Source organism: Plutella xylostella, chromosome 31 (genome assembly GCF_932276165.1).
Source record: "Plutella xylostella chromosome 31, ilPluXylo3.1, whole genome shotgun sequence".
Lineage (NCBI taxonomy): Eukaryota > Metazoa > Arthropoda > Insecta > Lepidoptera > Plutellidae > Plutella > Plutella xylostella.
This window is the reverse complement of record NC_064011.1, coordinates 4,305,928-4,323,153: the sequence shown is the minus strand read 5'-3', so window position 1 is coordinate 4,323,153 and position 17,226 is coordinate 4,305,928. Positions and strand designations below refer to the sequence as shown.

The window sequence follows — 17,226 nt, the reverse complement described above, 5'->3', positions numbered from 1 at the left end:
GAGACGCACGTGCCCCGCACGCGCCTCCTCGCTATCTGTTGACACAGTAGTTCACACTTGGATGTGTACTTGTTTATTGTTTTTATTACGGTGGCTTAAAGCGTTCCGTGGCGAAAATTTAACGAGATGATGATTCTTTGAGGCGATTTGGTGTGGGGTGAATAATTTATGACTATTTTCATGGGTTTTACTTCAGTTGGTAGGTTTGTGCTACAAATTCAATAAACATACCTAGCTAATGTTAATAACATCTCATCTGACTACGACTAGGCGAAAAGAAAAGAAAAGCAGAATGAACCAGAAAGCAGGGGGACTGTAATTTTGCTCATACTATTTTATTACAGTTTCTATTAAGTATAATAATGTCAATCGTTTCGTAAAAAAAAATCCGTTAGGTACTTAAATTCCTAGTTCACGGTACCTATGGCATGCATGGAACATAAAGTTATTGCATAATTAAAACATACAAAAATAAAATGCAATGCACAGCCAAATCTGTGTTAAAAGCGTAATGTATCGTTGGTTGAGTGACAAATTAAATGAAAACATTCGCACCCTTCCCTCCCGAGGGAAAACAACCATAGAGTAGCAACCTCGGAATAATAATATTGACGTAAACTGTAACACGCTTGTATAAGGTTACTTTTTGCTTGTGATTAAAGGTATTCTGTGAAATCTCGTACAAGTGTTGAGATTCTCACGATAATCTGTGACAATCATTGTTTGTATGTGGCCGTTGCGTCTGGGAATTTATTCACCATTATGAGTAGGTTTGAATTTTTGAAAATATAATTTTATTATTGTCATGTAACGTTCTTAGGCCAGATTCCACCAATGAAAAATAAGGCTATTCCGAGATTAAGTAGTCTATTTACTCGAGAGTAAGAAACGTCATATATACGTTCTATTACTTTAAAAGGCAACCTATAGATTACTTATTTGCTCTTCCATTATTAATAAATAAACTTCATTCCGCAAGCCACGCGCCACCTCAATCCAATAAATTACACTTACACCCTTTTCCCGCACAGCGTTGAAAAACATTCAATTATTGAAAGTTCCCACAATAACTATAAAAGTAGGCCGAAAGGGGAAATTGTCAGTTGAAATTTAACTCTTAAGACTTACGAACTAAGGATGATAAAAGTGACACGGTTCTATAGGTTACTTCAATTGAATTCAGTATAGTATCGATATGTTAAAATAACACTGCGCTGTCATCGAAACAGTTGAAGATCGTTGATGTGGAAACAAGCTTATGTGGAAATATAATATGAGAATAGCAGTTTAATAGGTAAGTAGTACTTACCTAAAAAAAGAGCTAATTGAATAAAAAGCGCATAATACTTAGAGCAATTTTATTCAAAACATTTAATAGAGATAGACCAAACAAATTAGGTATTTTAAATGGGAATTGTTTGACTTCAACCTTGAACTGAAAATATTTTACTTAACCTATATATGCCCTTAACTAGTTTTTTTATCAAGTTGTTTTACTTTGGGATATGATTAAGATTCAGATTCTAAGTGCAAATATGCAAAAGATTCAAGTGGGTCGTTAGCGACCCTCTGGGCATATATGGGCTAATCCTTACTTAGTTACTAAATCATAACTTCAAGCCTCTCATCACCCTTGAAGGGTTTCCCCGTGGGAATTCCGGATTTAAAAGTAGCCTGTAGTTATCAGGGATGATCATGTAGCTTTAGGTATAAGTAGTTTCAAAACAATACAAATATCTATTCAATACAAAATAAATAAAATCGTTTCTCATATTACTGTAGTTTAGTTTGTAAACCACTTTACCATTTTTCAATTACAACAGCCTATAAAGTGCTGTTAATTATGAAACAAAATACTAACCTACCTAAACACTATACTCTTTCTATAACTGTCTCCATACAAATTACAAATATGCGTTTACTCACAGCGTAAGCTAATAAGCCAGTAAGTGCACTGAGCACACGCCACGCACGCGCCTTCAAGTGGGCGTGCGTGCGTATGCGTGCGTGCGTGTGCGTGTGTGCGTGTGTGGTGAACTCAAGTGCATCCGGAGATACCCATTTGTTATACCACTTAGCTCATAAAGGAGCGGTGGAGCGGAGGTGTGTACGTTTAGAACTCTTTTATGCATGCCTGCTGGTATTTTATGCATCCCTGGTACTTTTGTTTTGATCTATGTCCTACTCAGTACCTATACCTACAAGGCACGAGGGCATATCTCTACTCCTATTACATTTTTAAAGAAAAGGAACAAATTTTAGTCAATACTCAAAACATAGTTTAACAACAACCAATATCCTCACTGAAACTTGACTAAACTATCTATTGTTCCATTCTGAAAACTCTGACCCGCAATATTTATTCAAAACAATAAATATTTTATTCAAATTGAATCTAACTCCCCGCGGCTAGCGGTGTTAGACAAACACACGGGTGCTGACTTTCACACGGCAAATAAAAGCAAATAAACAGAGTGGAAATTTATCTGTGAACTCCCCGGGGTGCACAGAGGCACTGTCCTCGACTGACATATGTATAATAAAATAAACCTGGATAGTTCGCGTGTTTTGACTATTAACCTCTGACAGAGAACTAAACTCGCTACTCGACACATTTTTAATTCGAACCAGAGATACAGAACCCAAAAATGACAGTACCTATGTTTCAAAAAAGGCGAAAAAGCAAAAAACAAAAGATTACACTATCGGTTCGGAAATAAAAACAAAAGAAGTTCGTAACAGTCACCAAATAGGTTGCATGCAAACTGCCATGTAGCAATCATTGTTCTGAGATCCAGGGAGGGTGCAGAGGCTACCCTCAGCTGAAGTGATTTGACACTCTAATGTATGTTTGCATTGAGAGGGTAGTTTGCTTTTTTAAGTAATTGTTTTAGCAACAGCCGTAGGCAGTGATGTGGGTTTTGGAATAGGGGTTGGTTACGCTTTTTAATGGTAGCGTTATCTTGTCGTTCAGTTTTAAGAGAATGCAAATTTTAAGTGACCTTATTAAGAAACTATAATACTTACCTAGTAAAATGTAAAAGCATAAATATGATTCTTGCTTTGTTGGCATCTTAGCGGCTAGACTCATTTTGGAGTTTTAGGTATATCTGGTAATTTATACAATAATCTTGTTTTTGGTAATTGATGCTCAATTGAGAAAGATATTAAATACATGTACCTACTTTGCATTAACAATAAATAATAACAATTTGGCAGACTTACAACTAAGAGCATTTTCAACCCGTCAACCTGCACGATCATATTTTGCTAAATTTTAAATTTAAACGAAAGGATCAAAACAACACTCACAGATATCCGTAAAATTGACAGGCACTATCTATAGCTAGAAAGGTTAAAAACACAAAAAAAACCAAAGATTAATCAGAATACACCGTTTCGGTCACTTAAAACGGACACCCGAAATGGTATGACCTTTTTACCAAAAAAAACTACGTCCGTTAATCAAACAGCCTGGACTAAAAGTATAATAATAAAATATGTATGTATAATATAATAAAGTTTGTTCGTTCGTCTTGGAAGCGTGGAGGCCGACTGTCATATTCTAAATTAACTTCAACATTTTATAAATACTGTCCTCTTTTCCATGGATTTCTTTGGAGTTGTTCTTACCACCGAAGAAAGTTATTGAAGGTGAGTAAACTTATAAATAACAGAATCTCTTTTTACTCATAAATAAGGCAGCTTTATCTTCGAGTCTGATAATCCGAGATTATCTGGAAGATATCGCTATAGCGATAAGACCTCCTATGTACCCTAATTAAATTTTAATTATTAGTTTTTGATTATCTATAATTGTGTACCATGTGTTTTGTGTCAATGGATTATTTACTTGTTGAAGTCACTAATTCATACATAGTTTTACATATTCCGGTTGTTTTTTTTTTTCATTTTTATGTCACAGTTTTGTGATGCTAAAAATATACCTATACTGATGACAAGCAATAGTAAAAAGAAAAGAGAGGAACTATGTCTGAATGTCATCCTCAGGTCATCTTGGATTACGACATATTTATCATTAGTAATAAAACACAAATAATATTGGTAAAACTGAAAATAACTATACAATAAAATCTTACAAAACTACACCACTAACAAATCACCGACCGCAAACGGTAGCCACAAGAGACACACGCAAGTGATAAAAAACACACCGCAACCGCTCCTTAGCTTTCCACCGTGATAATAAATATAAAATTATCATTTATGAATTCCAACAGCGCGGCTACCGTCGCGGCACCTTTGTGCCTCCCGCGGCCATATTTGTTTTTTGTTTTTTTTTTAAACTTTAATGCAATGCCTCTGTCCCCGTCAGCCGTTATCACTAAAACGTCAGTTTGACTGAAAATTCGATTTTTGCTACTTCCCGATAAACAATTTGATGGTTTGTTGTAAATTGCGTTTCTGAGTTGTTTTATCGCTGGCGGTATGTTTGTGCGCGCTTTTGTCTTGATGGCCTGTTTAGGGTGACATTTTGTCATTGTAATTCCCAAGCATTAAGGTCAACACGACATGTACAATGTAAGTCCGTAATTGGCCTAGGTATATCTAATATACCTAAACTATTTTCGTCTTGTGCTATAAATTTGATGAAATACTTAAATAAAAATAAAATAAGACATATTAGTGGAGACCCTCTGCACCTCTGGGGTATAATAGGACTGCAACACAAGACATATTAGGCTAGTTCAGGGTTGTCAATGAAAGTTGCTGTGTATGTTGGTTATTATTGACCTGCCGACGGGAAGTACACTGTTAATATTTTACCCTGTAATATAATAAGTATATCTTATTAATAAGAATAAGTATTCGCATTCTGTTTAACAAAATATGAAGTAAGCCATATTAATTAAGTAAGAACTTTCTTTTTTGGAGCCCGTTGAATTCTTTTGTATTGATTTTTCGACAAGATCGAATGTTTAAGGATATTTTTTTTTACTTTACTCTAACTGTTAATTATGTAAAATATAATTGTTTTTACAAGAAATTAACGTACACTGGTGCTAAGTAAAGATAAAATACTTACACAAATACATAAATAGATACCAAATATAAATATCAAGACCCGAGTGCAAATAGCTGTCTTTAAACAAATATCTGCCCCAAACGGGAATCGAACGCGGGACCTTCGGCATAGCAGTCAGAGTCACGCACCACTACACCATTCAGCCGTCAATTATGCTAGTCCTTTTTTAACTTTCATTATGTTTCACTACCCCCATATCACTGGCGTGAAGGCTATTGATTAAAGAAGCCACACTGTTACTCAGAGGCCACTACACCTAGAGGGCCATACAGTTATCTTTCTCTATGTCTGTCCTTGCAGCTTTGGGACACTTTAAATGGTTTATACGAAGGAATTCCGGGTTAATAAAAAATGCATGCAGGACAAGGAAGGACAGGTAAGTAATTCAGTAGTAATCATGTACTTAATAGGTAAAATGGCATGTCCTGTTTCATACATTTGAAAACTTGTTATTGGCTGTCTTTTTCACATTTTGCTGTCATTGCGAAAAACTAAAATAATATAGGTATATTTCGGTTAAGTAGATATTTAAACTGGAGGTGGTGAATGAATACACTTACCTTGGACATTGTTTATCCTTTGGCCGAGAATCCCAGGTCAAAGAGATCACGAGGCGGATTCAACTGGGATGGGCCGCCTTTTCAAAACTTGATGATGTCCTGAAGTCTAAGATCCCACAATGCCTGAAGACCAAGGTGTTTAACCAATGTGTCTTACCCACACTAACATACGGTGCCGAAACATGGACGCTGACCAAGGAAACTGTGCACCGAATCAGAGTTGCACAGAGAGCTATGGAGCGAGCCATGTTAGGCATTTCGCTTAGAGACCGTATTCCCAACGTGGTGATCCGCAAAAGGACCAAAGTGTTCGACGTCGGTATGCGGGTCGCCGAACTAAAATGGGAGTGGGCGGGACACTTGGCTCGTCGGGAGGACGGAAGGTGGACAAAGGCGGTCACAGAATGGTGGCCTAGAGACGGACGAAGAGCGGTTGGCAGACCACCTGCTAGATGGTCCGATGACATCTGCAAGGTTGCAGGGAAGCAGTGGATCAGAGCGGCACAGGACCGGAAGAATTGGCGTACAAATAAGGAGGCCTATACCCAACAGTGGGCGATAGAAGGCTGATGATGATGATGATGATGAGATATTTAAATTTACTATGAAGCAGCTGTTTTTTTCGCTATTTCATAGTAAGTCAATACGGAACCTTCGACAGTACAAATGGCAAATACCACTGCGGAACTCCAATAACTGAATAATTAAAACGAAGTCATCTGTCATGATAATTTGCTCAATAAATATGAAATTAAGTTTGTCATATTCGTGTTTTTTTCTCGTTTATTTTTAATAATACATTCCTGTCAGTGAGTGACGGACAGACAGACAGATTACTCTTCGTAATTGATACAGTAATTGCAACGATATTTAATACGCACTAGATGGAGTGTCAGTGTAAAAGAAACGTCTCGACAAGTAACAACGTACTTCTACCAATGAGTAGTTATTTTGAACTAGCTGTTCCCGCGCGCTTCGCTTCGCCTTAAAAAGTTTTCCCGTGGGATTTCCGGGATAAAAAGTAGCCTATGTTTTTTCCCAGGGTCTAGACCGTATGTATACCAAATTTCATTCAAATCCGTTCAGTAGTTTTGGCGTGAAAGAGTAACAGACAGACAGACAGACAGACAGACAGACAGACACAGTTACTTTCGCATTTATAATATTATATAGTTAGGATTAAGTAGTTCTGTTAGAAGATTTGTGACATTACTCATTGGTACAATGGTTGTCATAAGCAGGTTCAACTAAAACGGTTTGACAGTAAACAAAATGCGGACAGAATTTTGGCTTTGTTTTTTAATGTGACTCACCATCTTGTTCGTACATCGTTAATCTAAGAGTAATTGTGTGGGAATATTGTTTTTTTCTCTCTGTAAATACCACTCTAACTGCAATATTATTTAAATTGGCCTTTATGACTCTATGAATGAATCATGGAATTGAGAAGGGTTAAATTAAAAGTAGGTTTAACAAGTATCTAAACCTATTAAGACTAGTGAATAATATGAAAACTTGAGGTTAATATAGTATTTTACAGATTTTTGTAACCCCTGAAATTTAAAATGATCTTACATTAAAATAAGGAACTAAATCAACGGGACGACCGAATGGCGTAGTGGTTAGTGACCCTGACTACTGAGCCGATGGTCCCGGGTTCGATTCCCGGCTGAGGCAGATATTTGTTTAAACACAGATATTTGTTCTCGGGTCTTGGATGTGCCCGTAAAATGGCAATAGGCCCGCCCCCTATTACATTGGGACTAACATAACACTCTGGCGAAAAGTGGGTGCAGCAATGTACCTCTGCCTACCCCGCAAGGGAGTACATTAGTACAAGGCGTGAGTGCGTGTGTGTGTGTGAACTAAATCAAAATCAATTGATCCAAATCAGACAGAAAGCTACTGTACGAAAGAGATACCTACTCTCAGTTACTTAAAACAAACACAAGTCAAACTAGCAACACCCATCTTTTTAGCTCGCACTAATATCCGGACATAGGTGCGCTGAACCGGCAACATAGCATCATCAGCCGTCAATTATGCTAGTCCTTTTTTAACTTTCATTATGTTTCACTACCCCCATATCACTGGCGTGAAGGCTATTGATTAAAGAAGCCACACTGTTACTCAGAGGCCACTACACCTAGAGGGCCATACAGTTATCTTTCTCTATGTCTGTCCTTGCAGCTTTGGGACACTTTAAATGGTTTATACGAAGGAATTCCGGGTTAATAAAAAATGCATGCAGGACAAGGAAGGACAGGTAAGTAATTCAGTAGTAATCATGTACTTAATAGGTAAAATGGCATGTCCTGTTTCATACATTTGAAAACTTGTTATTGGCTGTCTTTTTCACATTTTGCTGTCATTGCGAAAAACTAAAATAATATAGGTATATTTCGGTTTAGTAGATATTTAAACTGGAGGTGGTGAATGAATACACTTACCTTGGACATTGTTTATCCTTTGGCCGAGAATCCCAGGTCAAAGAGATCACGAGGCGGATTCAACTGGGATGGGCCGCCTTTTCAAAACTTGATGATGTCCTGAAGTCTAAGATCCCACAATGCCTGAAGACCAAGGTGTTTAACCAATGTGTCTTACCCACACTAACATACGGTGCCGAAACATGGACGCTGACCAAGGAAACTGTGCACCGAATCAGAGTTGCACAGAGAGCTATGGAGCGAGCCATGTTAGGCATTTCGCTTAGAGACCGTATTCCCAACGTGGTGATCCGCAAAAGGACCAAAGTGTTCGACGTCGGTATGCGGGTCGCCGAACTAAAATGGGAGTGGGCGGGACACTTGGCTCGTCGGGAGGACGGAAGGTGGACAAAGGCGGTCACAGAATGGTGGCCTAGAGACGGACGAAGAGCGGTTGGCAGACCACCTGCTAGATGGTCCGATGACATCTGCAAGGTTGCAGGGAAGCAGTGGATCAGAGCGGCACAGGACCGGAAGAATTGGCGTACAAATAAGGAGGCCTATACCCAACAGTGGGCGATAGAAGGCTGATGATGATGATGATGATGAGATATTTAAATTTACTATGAAGCAGCTGTTTTTTTCGCTATTTCATAGTAAGTCAATACGGAACCTTCGACAGTACAAATGGCAAATACCACTGCGGAACTCCAATAACTGAATAATTAAAACGAAGTCATCTGTCATGATAATTTGCTCAATAAATATGAAATTAAGTTTGTCATATTCGTGTTTTTTTCTCGTTTATTTTTAATAATACATTCCTGTCAGTGAGTGACGGACAGACAGACAGATTACTCTTCGTAATTGATACAGTAATTGCAACGATATTTAATACGCACTAGATGGAGTGTCAGTGTAAAAGAAACGTCTCGACAAGTAACAACGTACTTCTACCAATGAGTAGTTATTTTGAACTAGCTGTTCCCGCGCGCTTCGCTTCGCCTTAAAAAGTTTTCCCGTGGGATTTCCGGGATAAAAAGTAGCCTATGTTTTTTCCCAGGGTCTAGACCGTATGTATACCAAATTTCATTCAAATCCGTTCAGTAGTTTTGGCGTGAAAGAGTAACAGACAGACAGACAGACAGACAGACAGACAGACACAGTTACTTTCGCATTTATAATATTATATAGTTAGGATTAAGTAGTTCTGTTAGAAGATTTGTGACATTACTCATTGGTACAATGGTTGTCATAAGCAGGTTCAACTAAAACGGTTTGACAGTAAACAAAATGCGGACAGAATTTTGGCTTTGTTTTTTAATGTGACTCACCATCTTGTTCGTACATCGTTAATCTAAGAGTAATTGTGTGGGAATATTGTTTTTTTCTCTCTGTAAATACCACTCTAACTGCAATATTATTTAAATTGGCCTTTATGACTCTATGAATGAATCATGGAATTGAGAAGGGTTAAATTAAAAGTAGGTTTAACAAGTATCTAAACCTATTAAGACTAGTGAATAATATGAAAACTTGAGGTTAATATAGTATTTTACAGATTTTTGTAACCCCTGAAATTTAAAATGATCTTACATTAAAATAAGGAACTAAATCAACGGGACGACCGAATGGCGTAGTGGTTAGTGACCCTGACTACTGAGCCGATGGTCCCGGGTTCGATTCCCGGCTGAGGCAGATATTTGTTTAAACACAGATATTTGTTCTCGGGTCTTGGATGTGCCCGTAAAATGGCAATAGGCCCGCCCCCTATTACATTGGGACTAACATAACACTCTGGCGAAAAGTGGGTGCAGCAATGTACCTCTGCCTACCCCGCAAGGGAGTACATTAGTACAAGGCGTGAGTGCGTGTGTGTGTGTGAACTAAATCAAAATCAATTGATCCAAATCAGACAGAAAGCTACTGTACGAAAGAGATACCTACTCTCAGTTACTTAAAACAAACACAAGTCAAACTAGCAACACCCATCTTTTTAGCTCGCACTAATATCCGGACATAGGTGCGCTGAACCGGCAACATAGCATCATCGATTGAATAATCGATAACTTACGAATCGATACTAAAAGAATCGATAAAATGAGGGGCAATGTGTCGTCTGATGGCTTTGAGAAGCCCCGAAAGTTAAGCTGATTAAGTAACTTACTTAACTCAGTATGTAAAAAATGCGACAAAGAAAATATATTTATTGGAATTTCCGAATATTCAGACATATTTGTGAGGAAATTTTGGTGCGTAGGTGTTTAATATATTATTACAATGTTTATTTACCTTCTCAGCTTTATTTATACATACTTTGGCACCACTTTGATAGACTTTCTGGGGAAAATACGGCATATAATTTTTTATCACTTAGGGATAATGTAGGCAGGTAAATTGTGTTAGATTTTTTAAAATCATCTCTCATTTGATTCAATTGTTAACAAAAATACGATTACTTAAATTCACATTACAAAAGTATGAGCATTTTATTCATATTAATTAAAAAAAACCTCCCCCTAATCCGACTTCCGTATTCCAAGCACGATAAATTAACGAGAATCGAACAAAAAATCGATTAATTGCAACGCCCAAAAGATTAAAAAACAGTCTGGCCGCATAGAATTCTTTGGTGGTGCCAATAAAAAATAAAATAATATACAATGAAAAAAGCAAATTCAAAAAAGGAACGCTCAGCTGCCATCGTTTTGCCGCACTGAAGTGAAACAGATAGATATAGCTTTCAACAAAAGAGAAAGAGACAGGACTAAGGATTAAAAAGGAACTTGGCAGAGAGTACTATTAATTTTATTCCCGCATTAAATTGTGCCATAAATGGCAAAAGGTCACCGCCATTTTGTTTATTTACAGATTTTTACGACTACTTCTCGACTATAAAACCTCTTTAAAATATACAAACGCATATATATTTTTAATAAATGAGCACAAAATAGATTTAATTATTCTTGTGCGTTATTGAAAACATGAAATTTATTTCTATTTTAAATCTTTTGGCGGTAAATTTAATCTGAAAGATGCACAGAAGGAATAAGGGACTGCGCAGATTTTTATTTTCAAAAATGGAATCCCAAGATGGTCCAAATTCAAAGGGAATTTTCGCAGAAGAGGCCGGATTAGGCCTCCCCTTTTCGTGAAGAGTGCGTTTAAAAACCTGTTTTGGGCGTACGTTCGAATACTTACTTTCGTTGTTGTAATGTACCTACGTATTTTAATAATATTTTAAGATGAACCAATGTTCTAAACGGGATGTTAAAGTAAGTAAAAAAAACTCTTGTTTATCGAATCATCTAATTCGTCATTGTACACAGATATTTTATCACGGACAACGCTTAGTCATTACATTTAATAAACTCATTATTTATTCCGCAACATGTTTAATCCATTTGACCTAAGTGCATACTTCTATTTAGGTTTTTTATTGACTGTACCTAATACTAATTGTCTGAAAAATTACTCAATAGAAGCAAATCTGTCTGTTTCCTTTAGTTTTTTTTTATATAAAAATAAAACCACTCTACTCTTGATTTCACTATCTGGATTTATGATCACAATCACAAAAAATATTCAGTTAATATGTAGGTATTTTATATAAAGAAAAATAAGTGCAATTTGTACTTAGGCCAAAAGCAGCTGTTCTTAATTTAAAAAACACCACAGCATCTTTTTAAATCCATAAAAAATTAGGCTTATAATCCGTTAAAGGGTTATGGCTGGATGTAAAGTTTTTTTCTTAATTCAGGTAGTTTTCTTTTTTTAAACATTTGGACGACAAAATTTATCTTCACTTCATTGTGGCACTAATAATCCTTTTTGCAAATAGTGTGTTTTCCTTGAAGACGCTTTTTGTGCAATAAATCTGTTTAAAATCATGTTTTTAAGAATGAAAAACGTATTCGTTTGACTGGAATAGATAAAATTTATACCTACCTGATATAGCAAATTGGGAAACACAACTCTACCATATTGTACCAATGAATAAAGTCACAGATCTTCTAATGCGAACTAAACCAAAATAAGACCTCAGTGGGGTGTTATTTGTCGAGACGATTCTTCTCTCCGCAGTCTGTCTTATTCGTATATTGTTAATCTAAGTTTCGCGCTCGATAAACAAAACACGGCGCAAACAAAATGTTTACCTGCATTTTACATTAGCGCAGTGGAATATTCTTCCAATTTACCGCGATTTCTGAAGTGTTTTGAGAGAAGCAACGAACGGGGCTATTGCATAATTTACCTACACCGACGACGACATCCGAAATAATCAAAACAGTCGGTTTCCCCTCCCCTTAAGGGGGGTTTTATAAGCGGCTTATGTACCCCCCTACCGTAAGGGGAAAGCCCCGAAAATAGGGTAGACGTGCGTTCGAGTACCTACTGAATTTTCACGATACTTCTACTATCTTGCACTGTTTATAGAGAGTAGTTTCGAAGTTTGAAACTATTTGGTGTTTAAGATAGGTATTTGATAGTTGTTTTTTGTTTTTATTAAGAATTATTAAGGATACGTGTGTTTATCAGTTCTAGCAGAGTTGAGTGTTAATAAACTGCATGCCATCCCATCAAAATGTCAATAATATCTACTACTATATAACTACATAATTTTGACGGCATTTTTTTAAATATTAACTGAAACACTCAATATTATGATTTATATTTTATATTTCCCAAATATGGCGAGGAGATTCTATCTTGGCTAGTGGGAGGTAGAGAAAGAGGGGGGAGGGCGGAACCGGAAGTTATTCTTGTTACAACGTTAATTAGTGAAGAGAGCGCAGGCTTCTGCGTTTGAATTTTTTTTTATTTTAGCTTCTTTTAATGGTAAGGTTGTCTTGACGGGTTTTTGTGGCGCGCACTTATTGTTGGCCTTTTAGATCTTGATTTAGACCAAACATTTCAAAGTTTATAAGTATCTAAGACGATGTTATAACTAATATAGTGAAATACAAGATTTAAAGAGCTTAGAAGTTACGTAACTTTGTTATAAAATGGCGAGGATATCTATAAAGTAAGTATCTTACCTCCGTTTATTAAAAATCCCTCTTGAACATAATATTAAAAAGAAGCGGTCTAAGCAACTCACCCTGAGGGAAGCCAACGGCTTCAAGCCCGTGATGCGTGAGTCCAAACGGTCCGAGGCCCCCTAGAGGCGCTCCCATGCCCATGTGGTGGGAGCCGTGGTGGGCGTAGGGGTTCTGGGACAGGGGGGAAGGCTGCTTGAGGTAGTGGAAGTAGTGATGTAGCGGCGTGGTCGAGTGGTGGGCCTGAGGCGCTGCCGGCCCTGGGGACAGAAAGTCTTTTGTTTGTCAATATTATTCGTGTTTTTTTGGGTTACTTCTTGTGTGGTCTGTGACAAGACAGAGATTTTAAACAAGAAGAAATGTATGGGGAATTCCTTTGTGATAAAGTTTGCTGATGTCATAGACTAAAGTACCTACTTAGTTGCTTTTTTTACAGAATTAACAACGATAACTAATTTTCATTGTTAGTAGAGTTTAGCTGCTACAAAACTACTTCAAGTGAGGTTATAACATATAAGATGAATAGGAAAGTGTGAATTAAAAAAAACAACGTGGGTTTTTCAAAATACCTGTAGCTGTGGGGCCGGTAGCTGAGGCTGAATTGGTTAACAGCGCCATCTCTCGGTAGGACGGTGAACAATATCACCGGGTGGTCCTTTTCCTCGTATGATTTGACATTTTGATTGACAACGAGGTCAGAGCAAGGAGGTCGCACTACGCTTTGAGCAGCACATCTTGGATCCTGGCTGGTAAGGATTCTGGAAAGAAGAAAACATGGAATTAGGTGACCGCTTGTTCTGTTTGAAGATGGATCTACAGCTTTCAGAGCAACCCCTATCTCAATAGGGTGTTGGAAAAAGGGTATATTAAGCCAAAAGCTGGGGGAGCCATTCTGAAAAACTTTTCTTCTAAGAGTTTTGGAAATTCAAGAAAAACACGAAAAAATTGTATACCCTTTTTTCCAACATCCCGTATAGCGCAGTATATGACAAGAGGCCATCAGACAAACTACATCTGAATCTGTGGTTTAGTAGTGAAAACTCTCCATCTTCAACCAGTGCCCCAAATAATACCCAAAACAGTTGGTCCTGCGCCTAACTCTCTCCAGTCAACCACTCGTCCTCAAAGGTAAAAATAGGACAAAGCATTTAACGTATTCTGCTGGATCTTTATAAAGTTACGTCAAGTTGTCTTACGTTATTTACAAATGATCATTGAGCAATTCAATTGAGCTTTGAAGGAAAGATTGTTATTTAAGACTTATTTAATATTTTATTACATACTCATGAAATTCTCGGTATAAAGAAGGATCACGAATCGCAATTATGAACGCCTCATACGCCATTTAATAACTTCACTGAACTGGCAATTGAGCACACGTCAATTTCAATTACTGGCAACACTCGCTTTTTTTACCGAAACCATTTTACAATTGCCCACGAAACGAAATGTATATTTTCTGCGCTATTGCACACACAAAGGCACGAAAGTCAAACAAGTGAAACGCCTTCGAGTAAGTTTGAATTTCGAAAATTAAGTTCGATTCGTTTCGGCCGCGTTCGCAAAAATTTTAAAAGTTTTTTTTTCAATGTTAGGCAAAGGTAGATGTTTACAGGCATTCTGTCACGTTTATTTTTTTTTCGGCTGTTACCTGAGTTGCAAAGGACATGATCGCGCTTGTTCGCTTTTGTGCGTGAACAAAAAATTGACGAGCTGATATCAAAGTGATGACATTTGTATTGTATTACTATGGAACGCATTGAAACGACAGTGTGGGATAGCGTGCAATGTGAGCTTCCTAGTTTTCAAACATGCAATCAGAGATATAAAATGGTTTGTTCATAAAAAATAAGCTTTCGATTCTAGGCTTTTTAAATACATTCAACATGTACTATCTCGATGTGATAACTAGTTCTGCATTTCTAAGCGTGATGTTTTGGTATTTTTCGTTAACTGTTACTGATAAACTCGGTAATTTTATCAGTTTAATTAACTACCTATTATATTATTCTGGATAAACAAAACTTTTGGGATCATCCTTCAGCATATTAATTGGTAAAATTTTAAGCTTATTGAATAAAAAGCAACGCGTATAGACAAATATAAAAGAAGGACATAAAACTTAAAAATCCGCGGTAATTTCGCAAGTGATTTGTCAAATTGTCACCCTGTCGCAGGGCCGCCAACTGCGCAAACAGACACGAATAATTGCAGCGAAAAGGGCGCGAATGTTTGTTTTTCTTTCATTGAATACAATATGGCCACTGTTTGCGTTACGATATTATTTATGACGATCCATTGCGCTTGCGAGTGAATTTCGGTGTTATTGACACCTCTTTTGAGGGGAAAAGGTCATGTTTGCAGAATAACAGCTTTTTTGAGATGAAAAAGATGTAGGGAATATGTGAACGTCGAAATTTCTTGACGAAATATTCAAGAGAACTTTTTTTACAGTACTTACAACTTTAAAATCCGAAATTTTAAAATCCTAAAAACGTTACACAATTGAACACCTTTCAAGAGTTTTGCCGCCAAAACGAGAAATTTCATCATGTGGAAAACTTAACTTTTGCGGCGAATAACAAATAAATATGCCTAGGTTTTCTGTGCCAAACTCAACCTTAATAGGAACGCTACAAAAATCACAACAAGTGCTGGCGAAAAATCAATAGGCTCTTAGCAGAGATTGCAATCTTAGGATAATCTTTTGTTGACAAGCTAAGGTAAGGATGCGTTCAAGAAAAGTAAAAACCCTTGTTTCTTAGAAAAAATATTTTGTTTTCAGCCGGTACCGAAAGTGACAATGAATTTGTAAAAAAAAGTTGTCGCCACGTTGTTAATACCACGATTACCTCAAACCACAAAGTAAAAGTTTTAAACGGGTCATTAGTTAGCTTCCGGTCCTTAGTTTTTGCCTGAAACTAAGGTGTTAGTCATAATAATCTAGTGACATAGCATTATTATTTGGCTATAAACCTAATCAATGAAAATATATACATATAATAGGTACCTAGATGGTTAGGGAAACCAACTTTTCACAGTAAATGTGTGGTATCTATTAACTAAGAACTACCGAACTTCCGTTCTATGATTAACATCATAGCGAAGCTCGAGTAGTAAAATGAAATCTCGTAACATAAATAATACTTAGTAGGTACAATATCAACTGGCAAGTGATACCACGAAACAAATTACTTACACCCGCGTACACATTCCCAAAATTGCACACCGCCCAAAAACCGAAGCTTCTAAAAGCGATGCCGCCCATATTTTGACAAAGACATTCAATTTTAGGCGTGATAATTGCTCCGTAGGGCAGCCATTGTGACAGATTTCGCGCTTCGCGACACAACTATTAGTCTATGGGTAAGTTTTTTTTTATTTCTGGGTAGCCACGACAATACGGCCGTCTGTCGGGTGCTTTCCTGTGGTTTTTTTTTTGGAAATTTTACCATTCGGTGACGTTATTTGATGGTAATTTAAGTACAGAGTGACTAATGTAACAATAATGCTACGGAGAGGGGTCAGGTTTCTCTGCCTCCGACTGTACCTACCATCCTATTTGGTGTTTTTGTCAACCAATTTTCATTAAATAAGTCAAGGTCACCTCTCAACTGACAGGGTAATTTTTTTTTGTATGAGTTATTCAAATCCGCAGCTTTATTGATCTTCTGTAATGTATTAACATACATTATCATAAGTCCAGTTGATTTTATGGTTTCACAGACACATTTATTGTATATTTTTTCATATTTTACTCTGTTAAAATACGATAGCCACCTAAAACTACATGCTTTGATGCACATCAACATAGCTACGATAAGTTAAGTACTTTTAATAAATTCTGAATTAGTAAACAGGTAATTAAAATTAACAAAAACCAGTAAGTTTGCGCTGGTAACTTACAAGCACGCTTTAATTATTCTTGCGATGTAATAATAATAATAATAAGTGGGGACATCTCACACACGGCCATCCGACCCCAAGCTAGGTAGAACCTGTGTTATGGGTATCGGACAGCTGATATATCTACACAAATACATAGATAGATAGATACTAAATATAAATATCCACACCCAAGACCCGAGAACAAATATCTGTTTTTAAACAAATAACTGCCCCAGCCGGGAATCGAACCCGGGACCTTCGGC

The 17,226-nt window shown here is 37.0% G+C and overlaps 1 protein-coding gene across 2 annotated transcripts in view; it reads right to left on the bottom strand.

Moving 5' to 3' along the window:
- LOC105385102 (homeotic protein ocelliless) overlaps nucleotides 1-17,226 on the bottom strand; it is a 47,273-nt gene that overhangs the window by 12,718 nt on the left and 17,329 nt on the right. Inside the window, exons 2-3 of one of the 2 annotated variants that reach the window (XM_048632259.1) lie at nucleotides 13,645-13,833; nucleotides 13,138-13,350 (exon numbers count right to left, since the gene is read on the bottom strand). In XM_048632259.1, the coding sequence (XP_048488216.1) occupies nucleotides 13,138-13,350; nucleotides 13,645-13,693 (262 nt within the window). In that variant the 5' untranslated portion in view covers nucleotides 13,694-13,833. The remainder of the gene's footprint in view (nucleotides 1-13,137; nucleotides 13,351-13,644; nucleotides 13,834-17,226) is intronic. The other variant, XM_048632260.1, reaches the window with a different exon arrangement.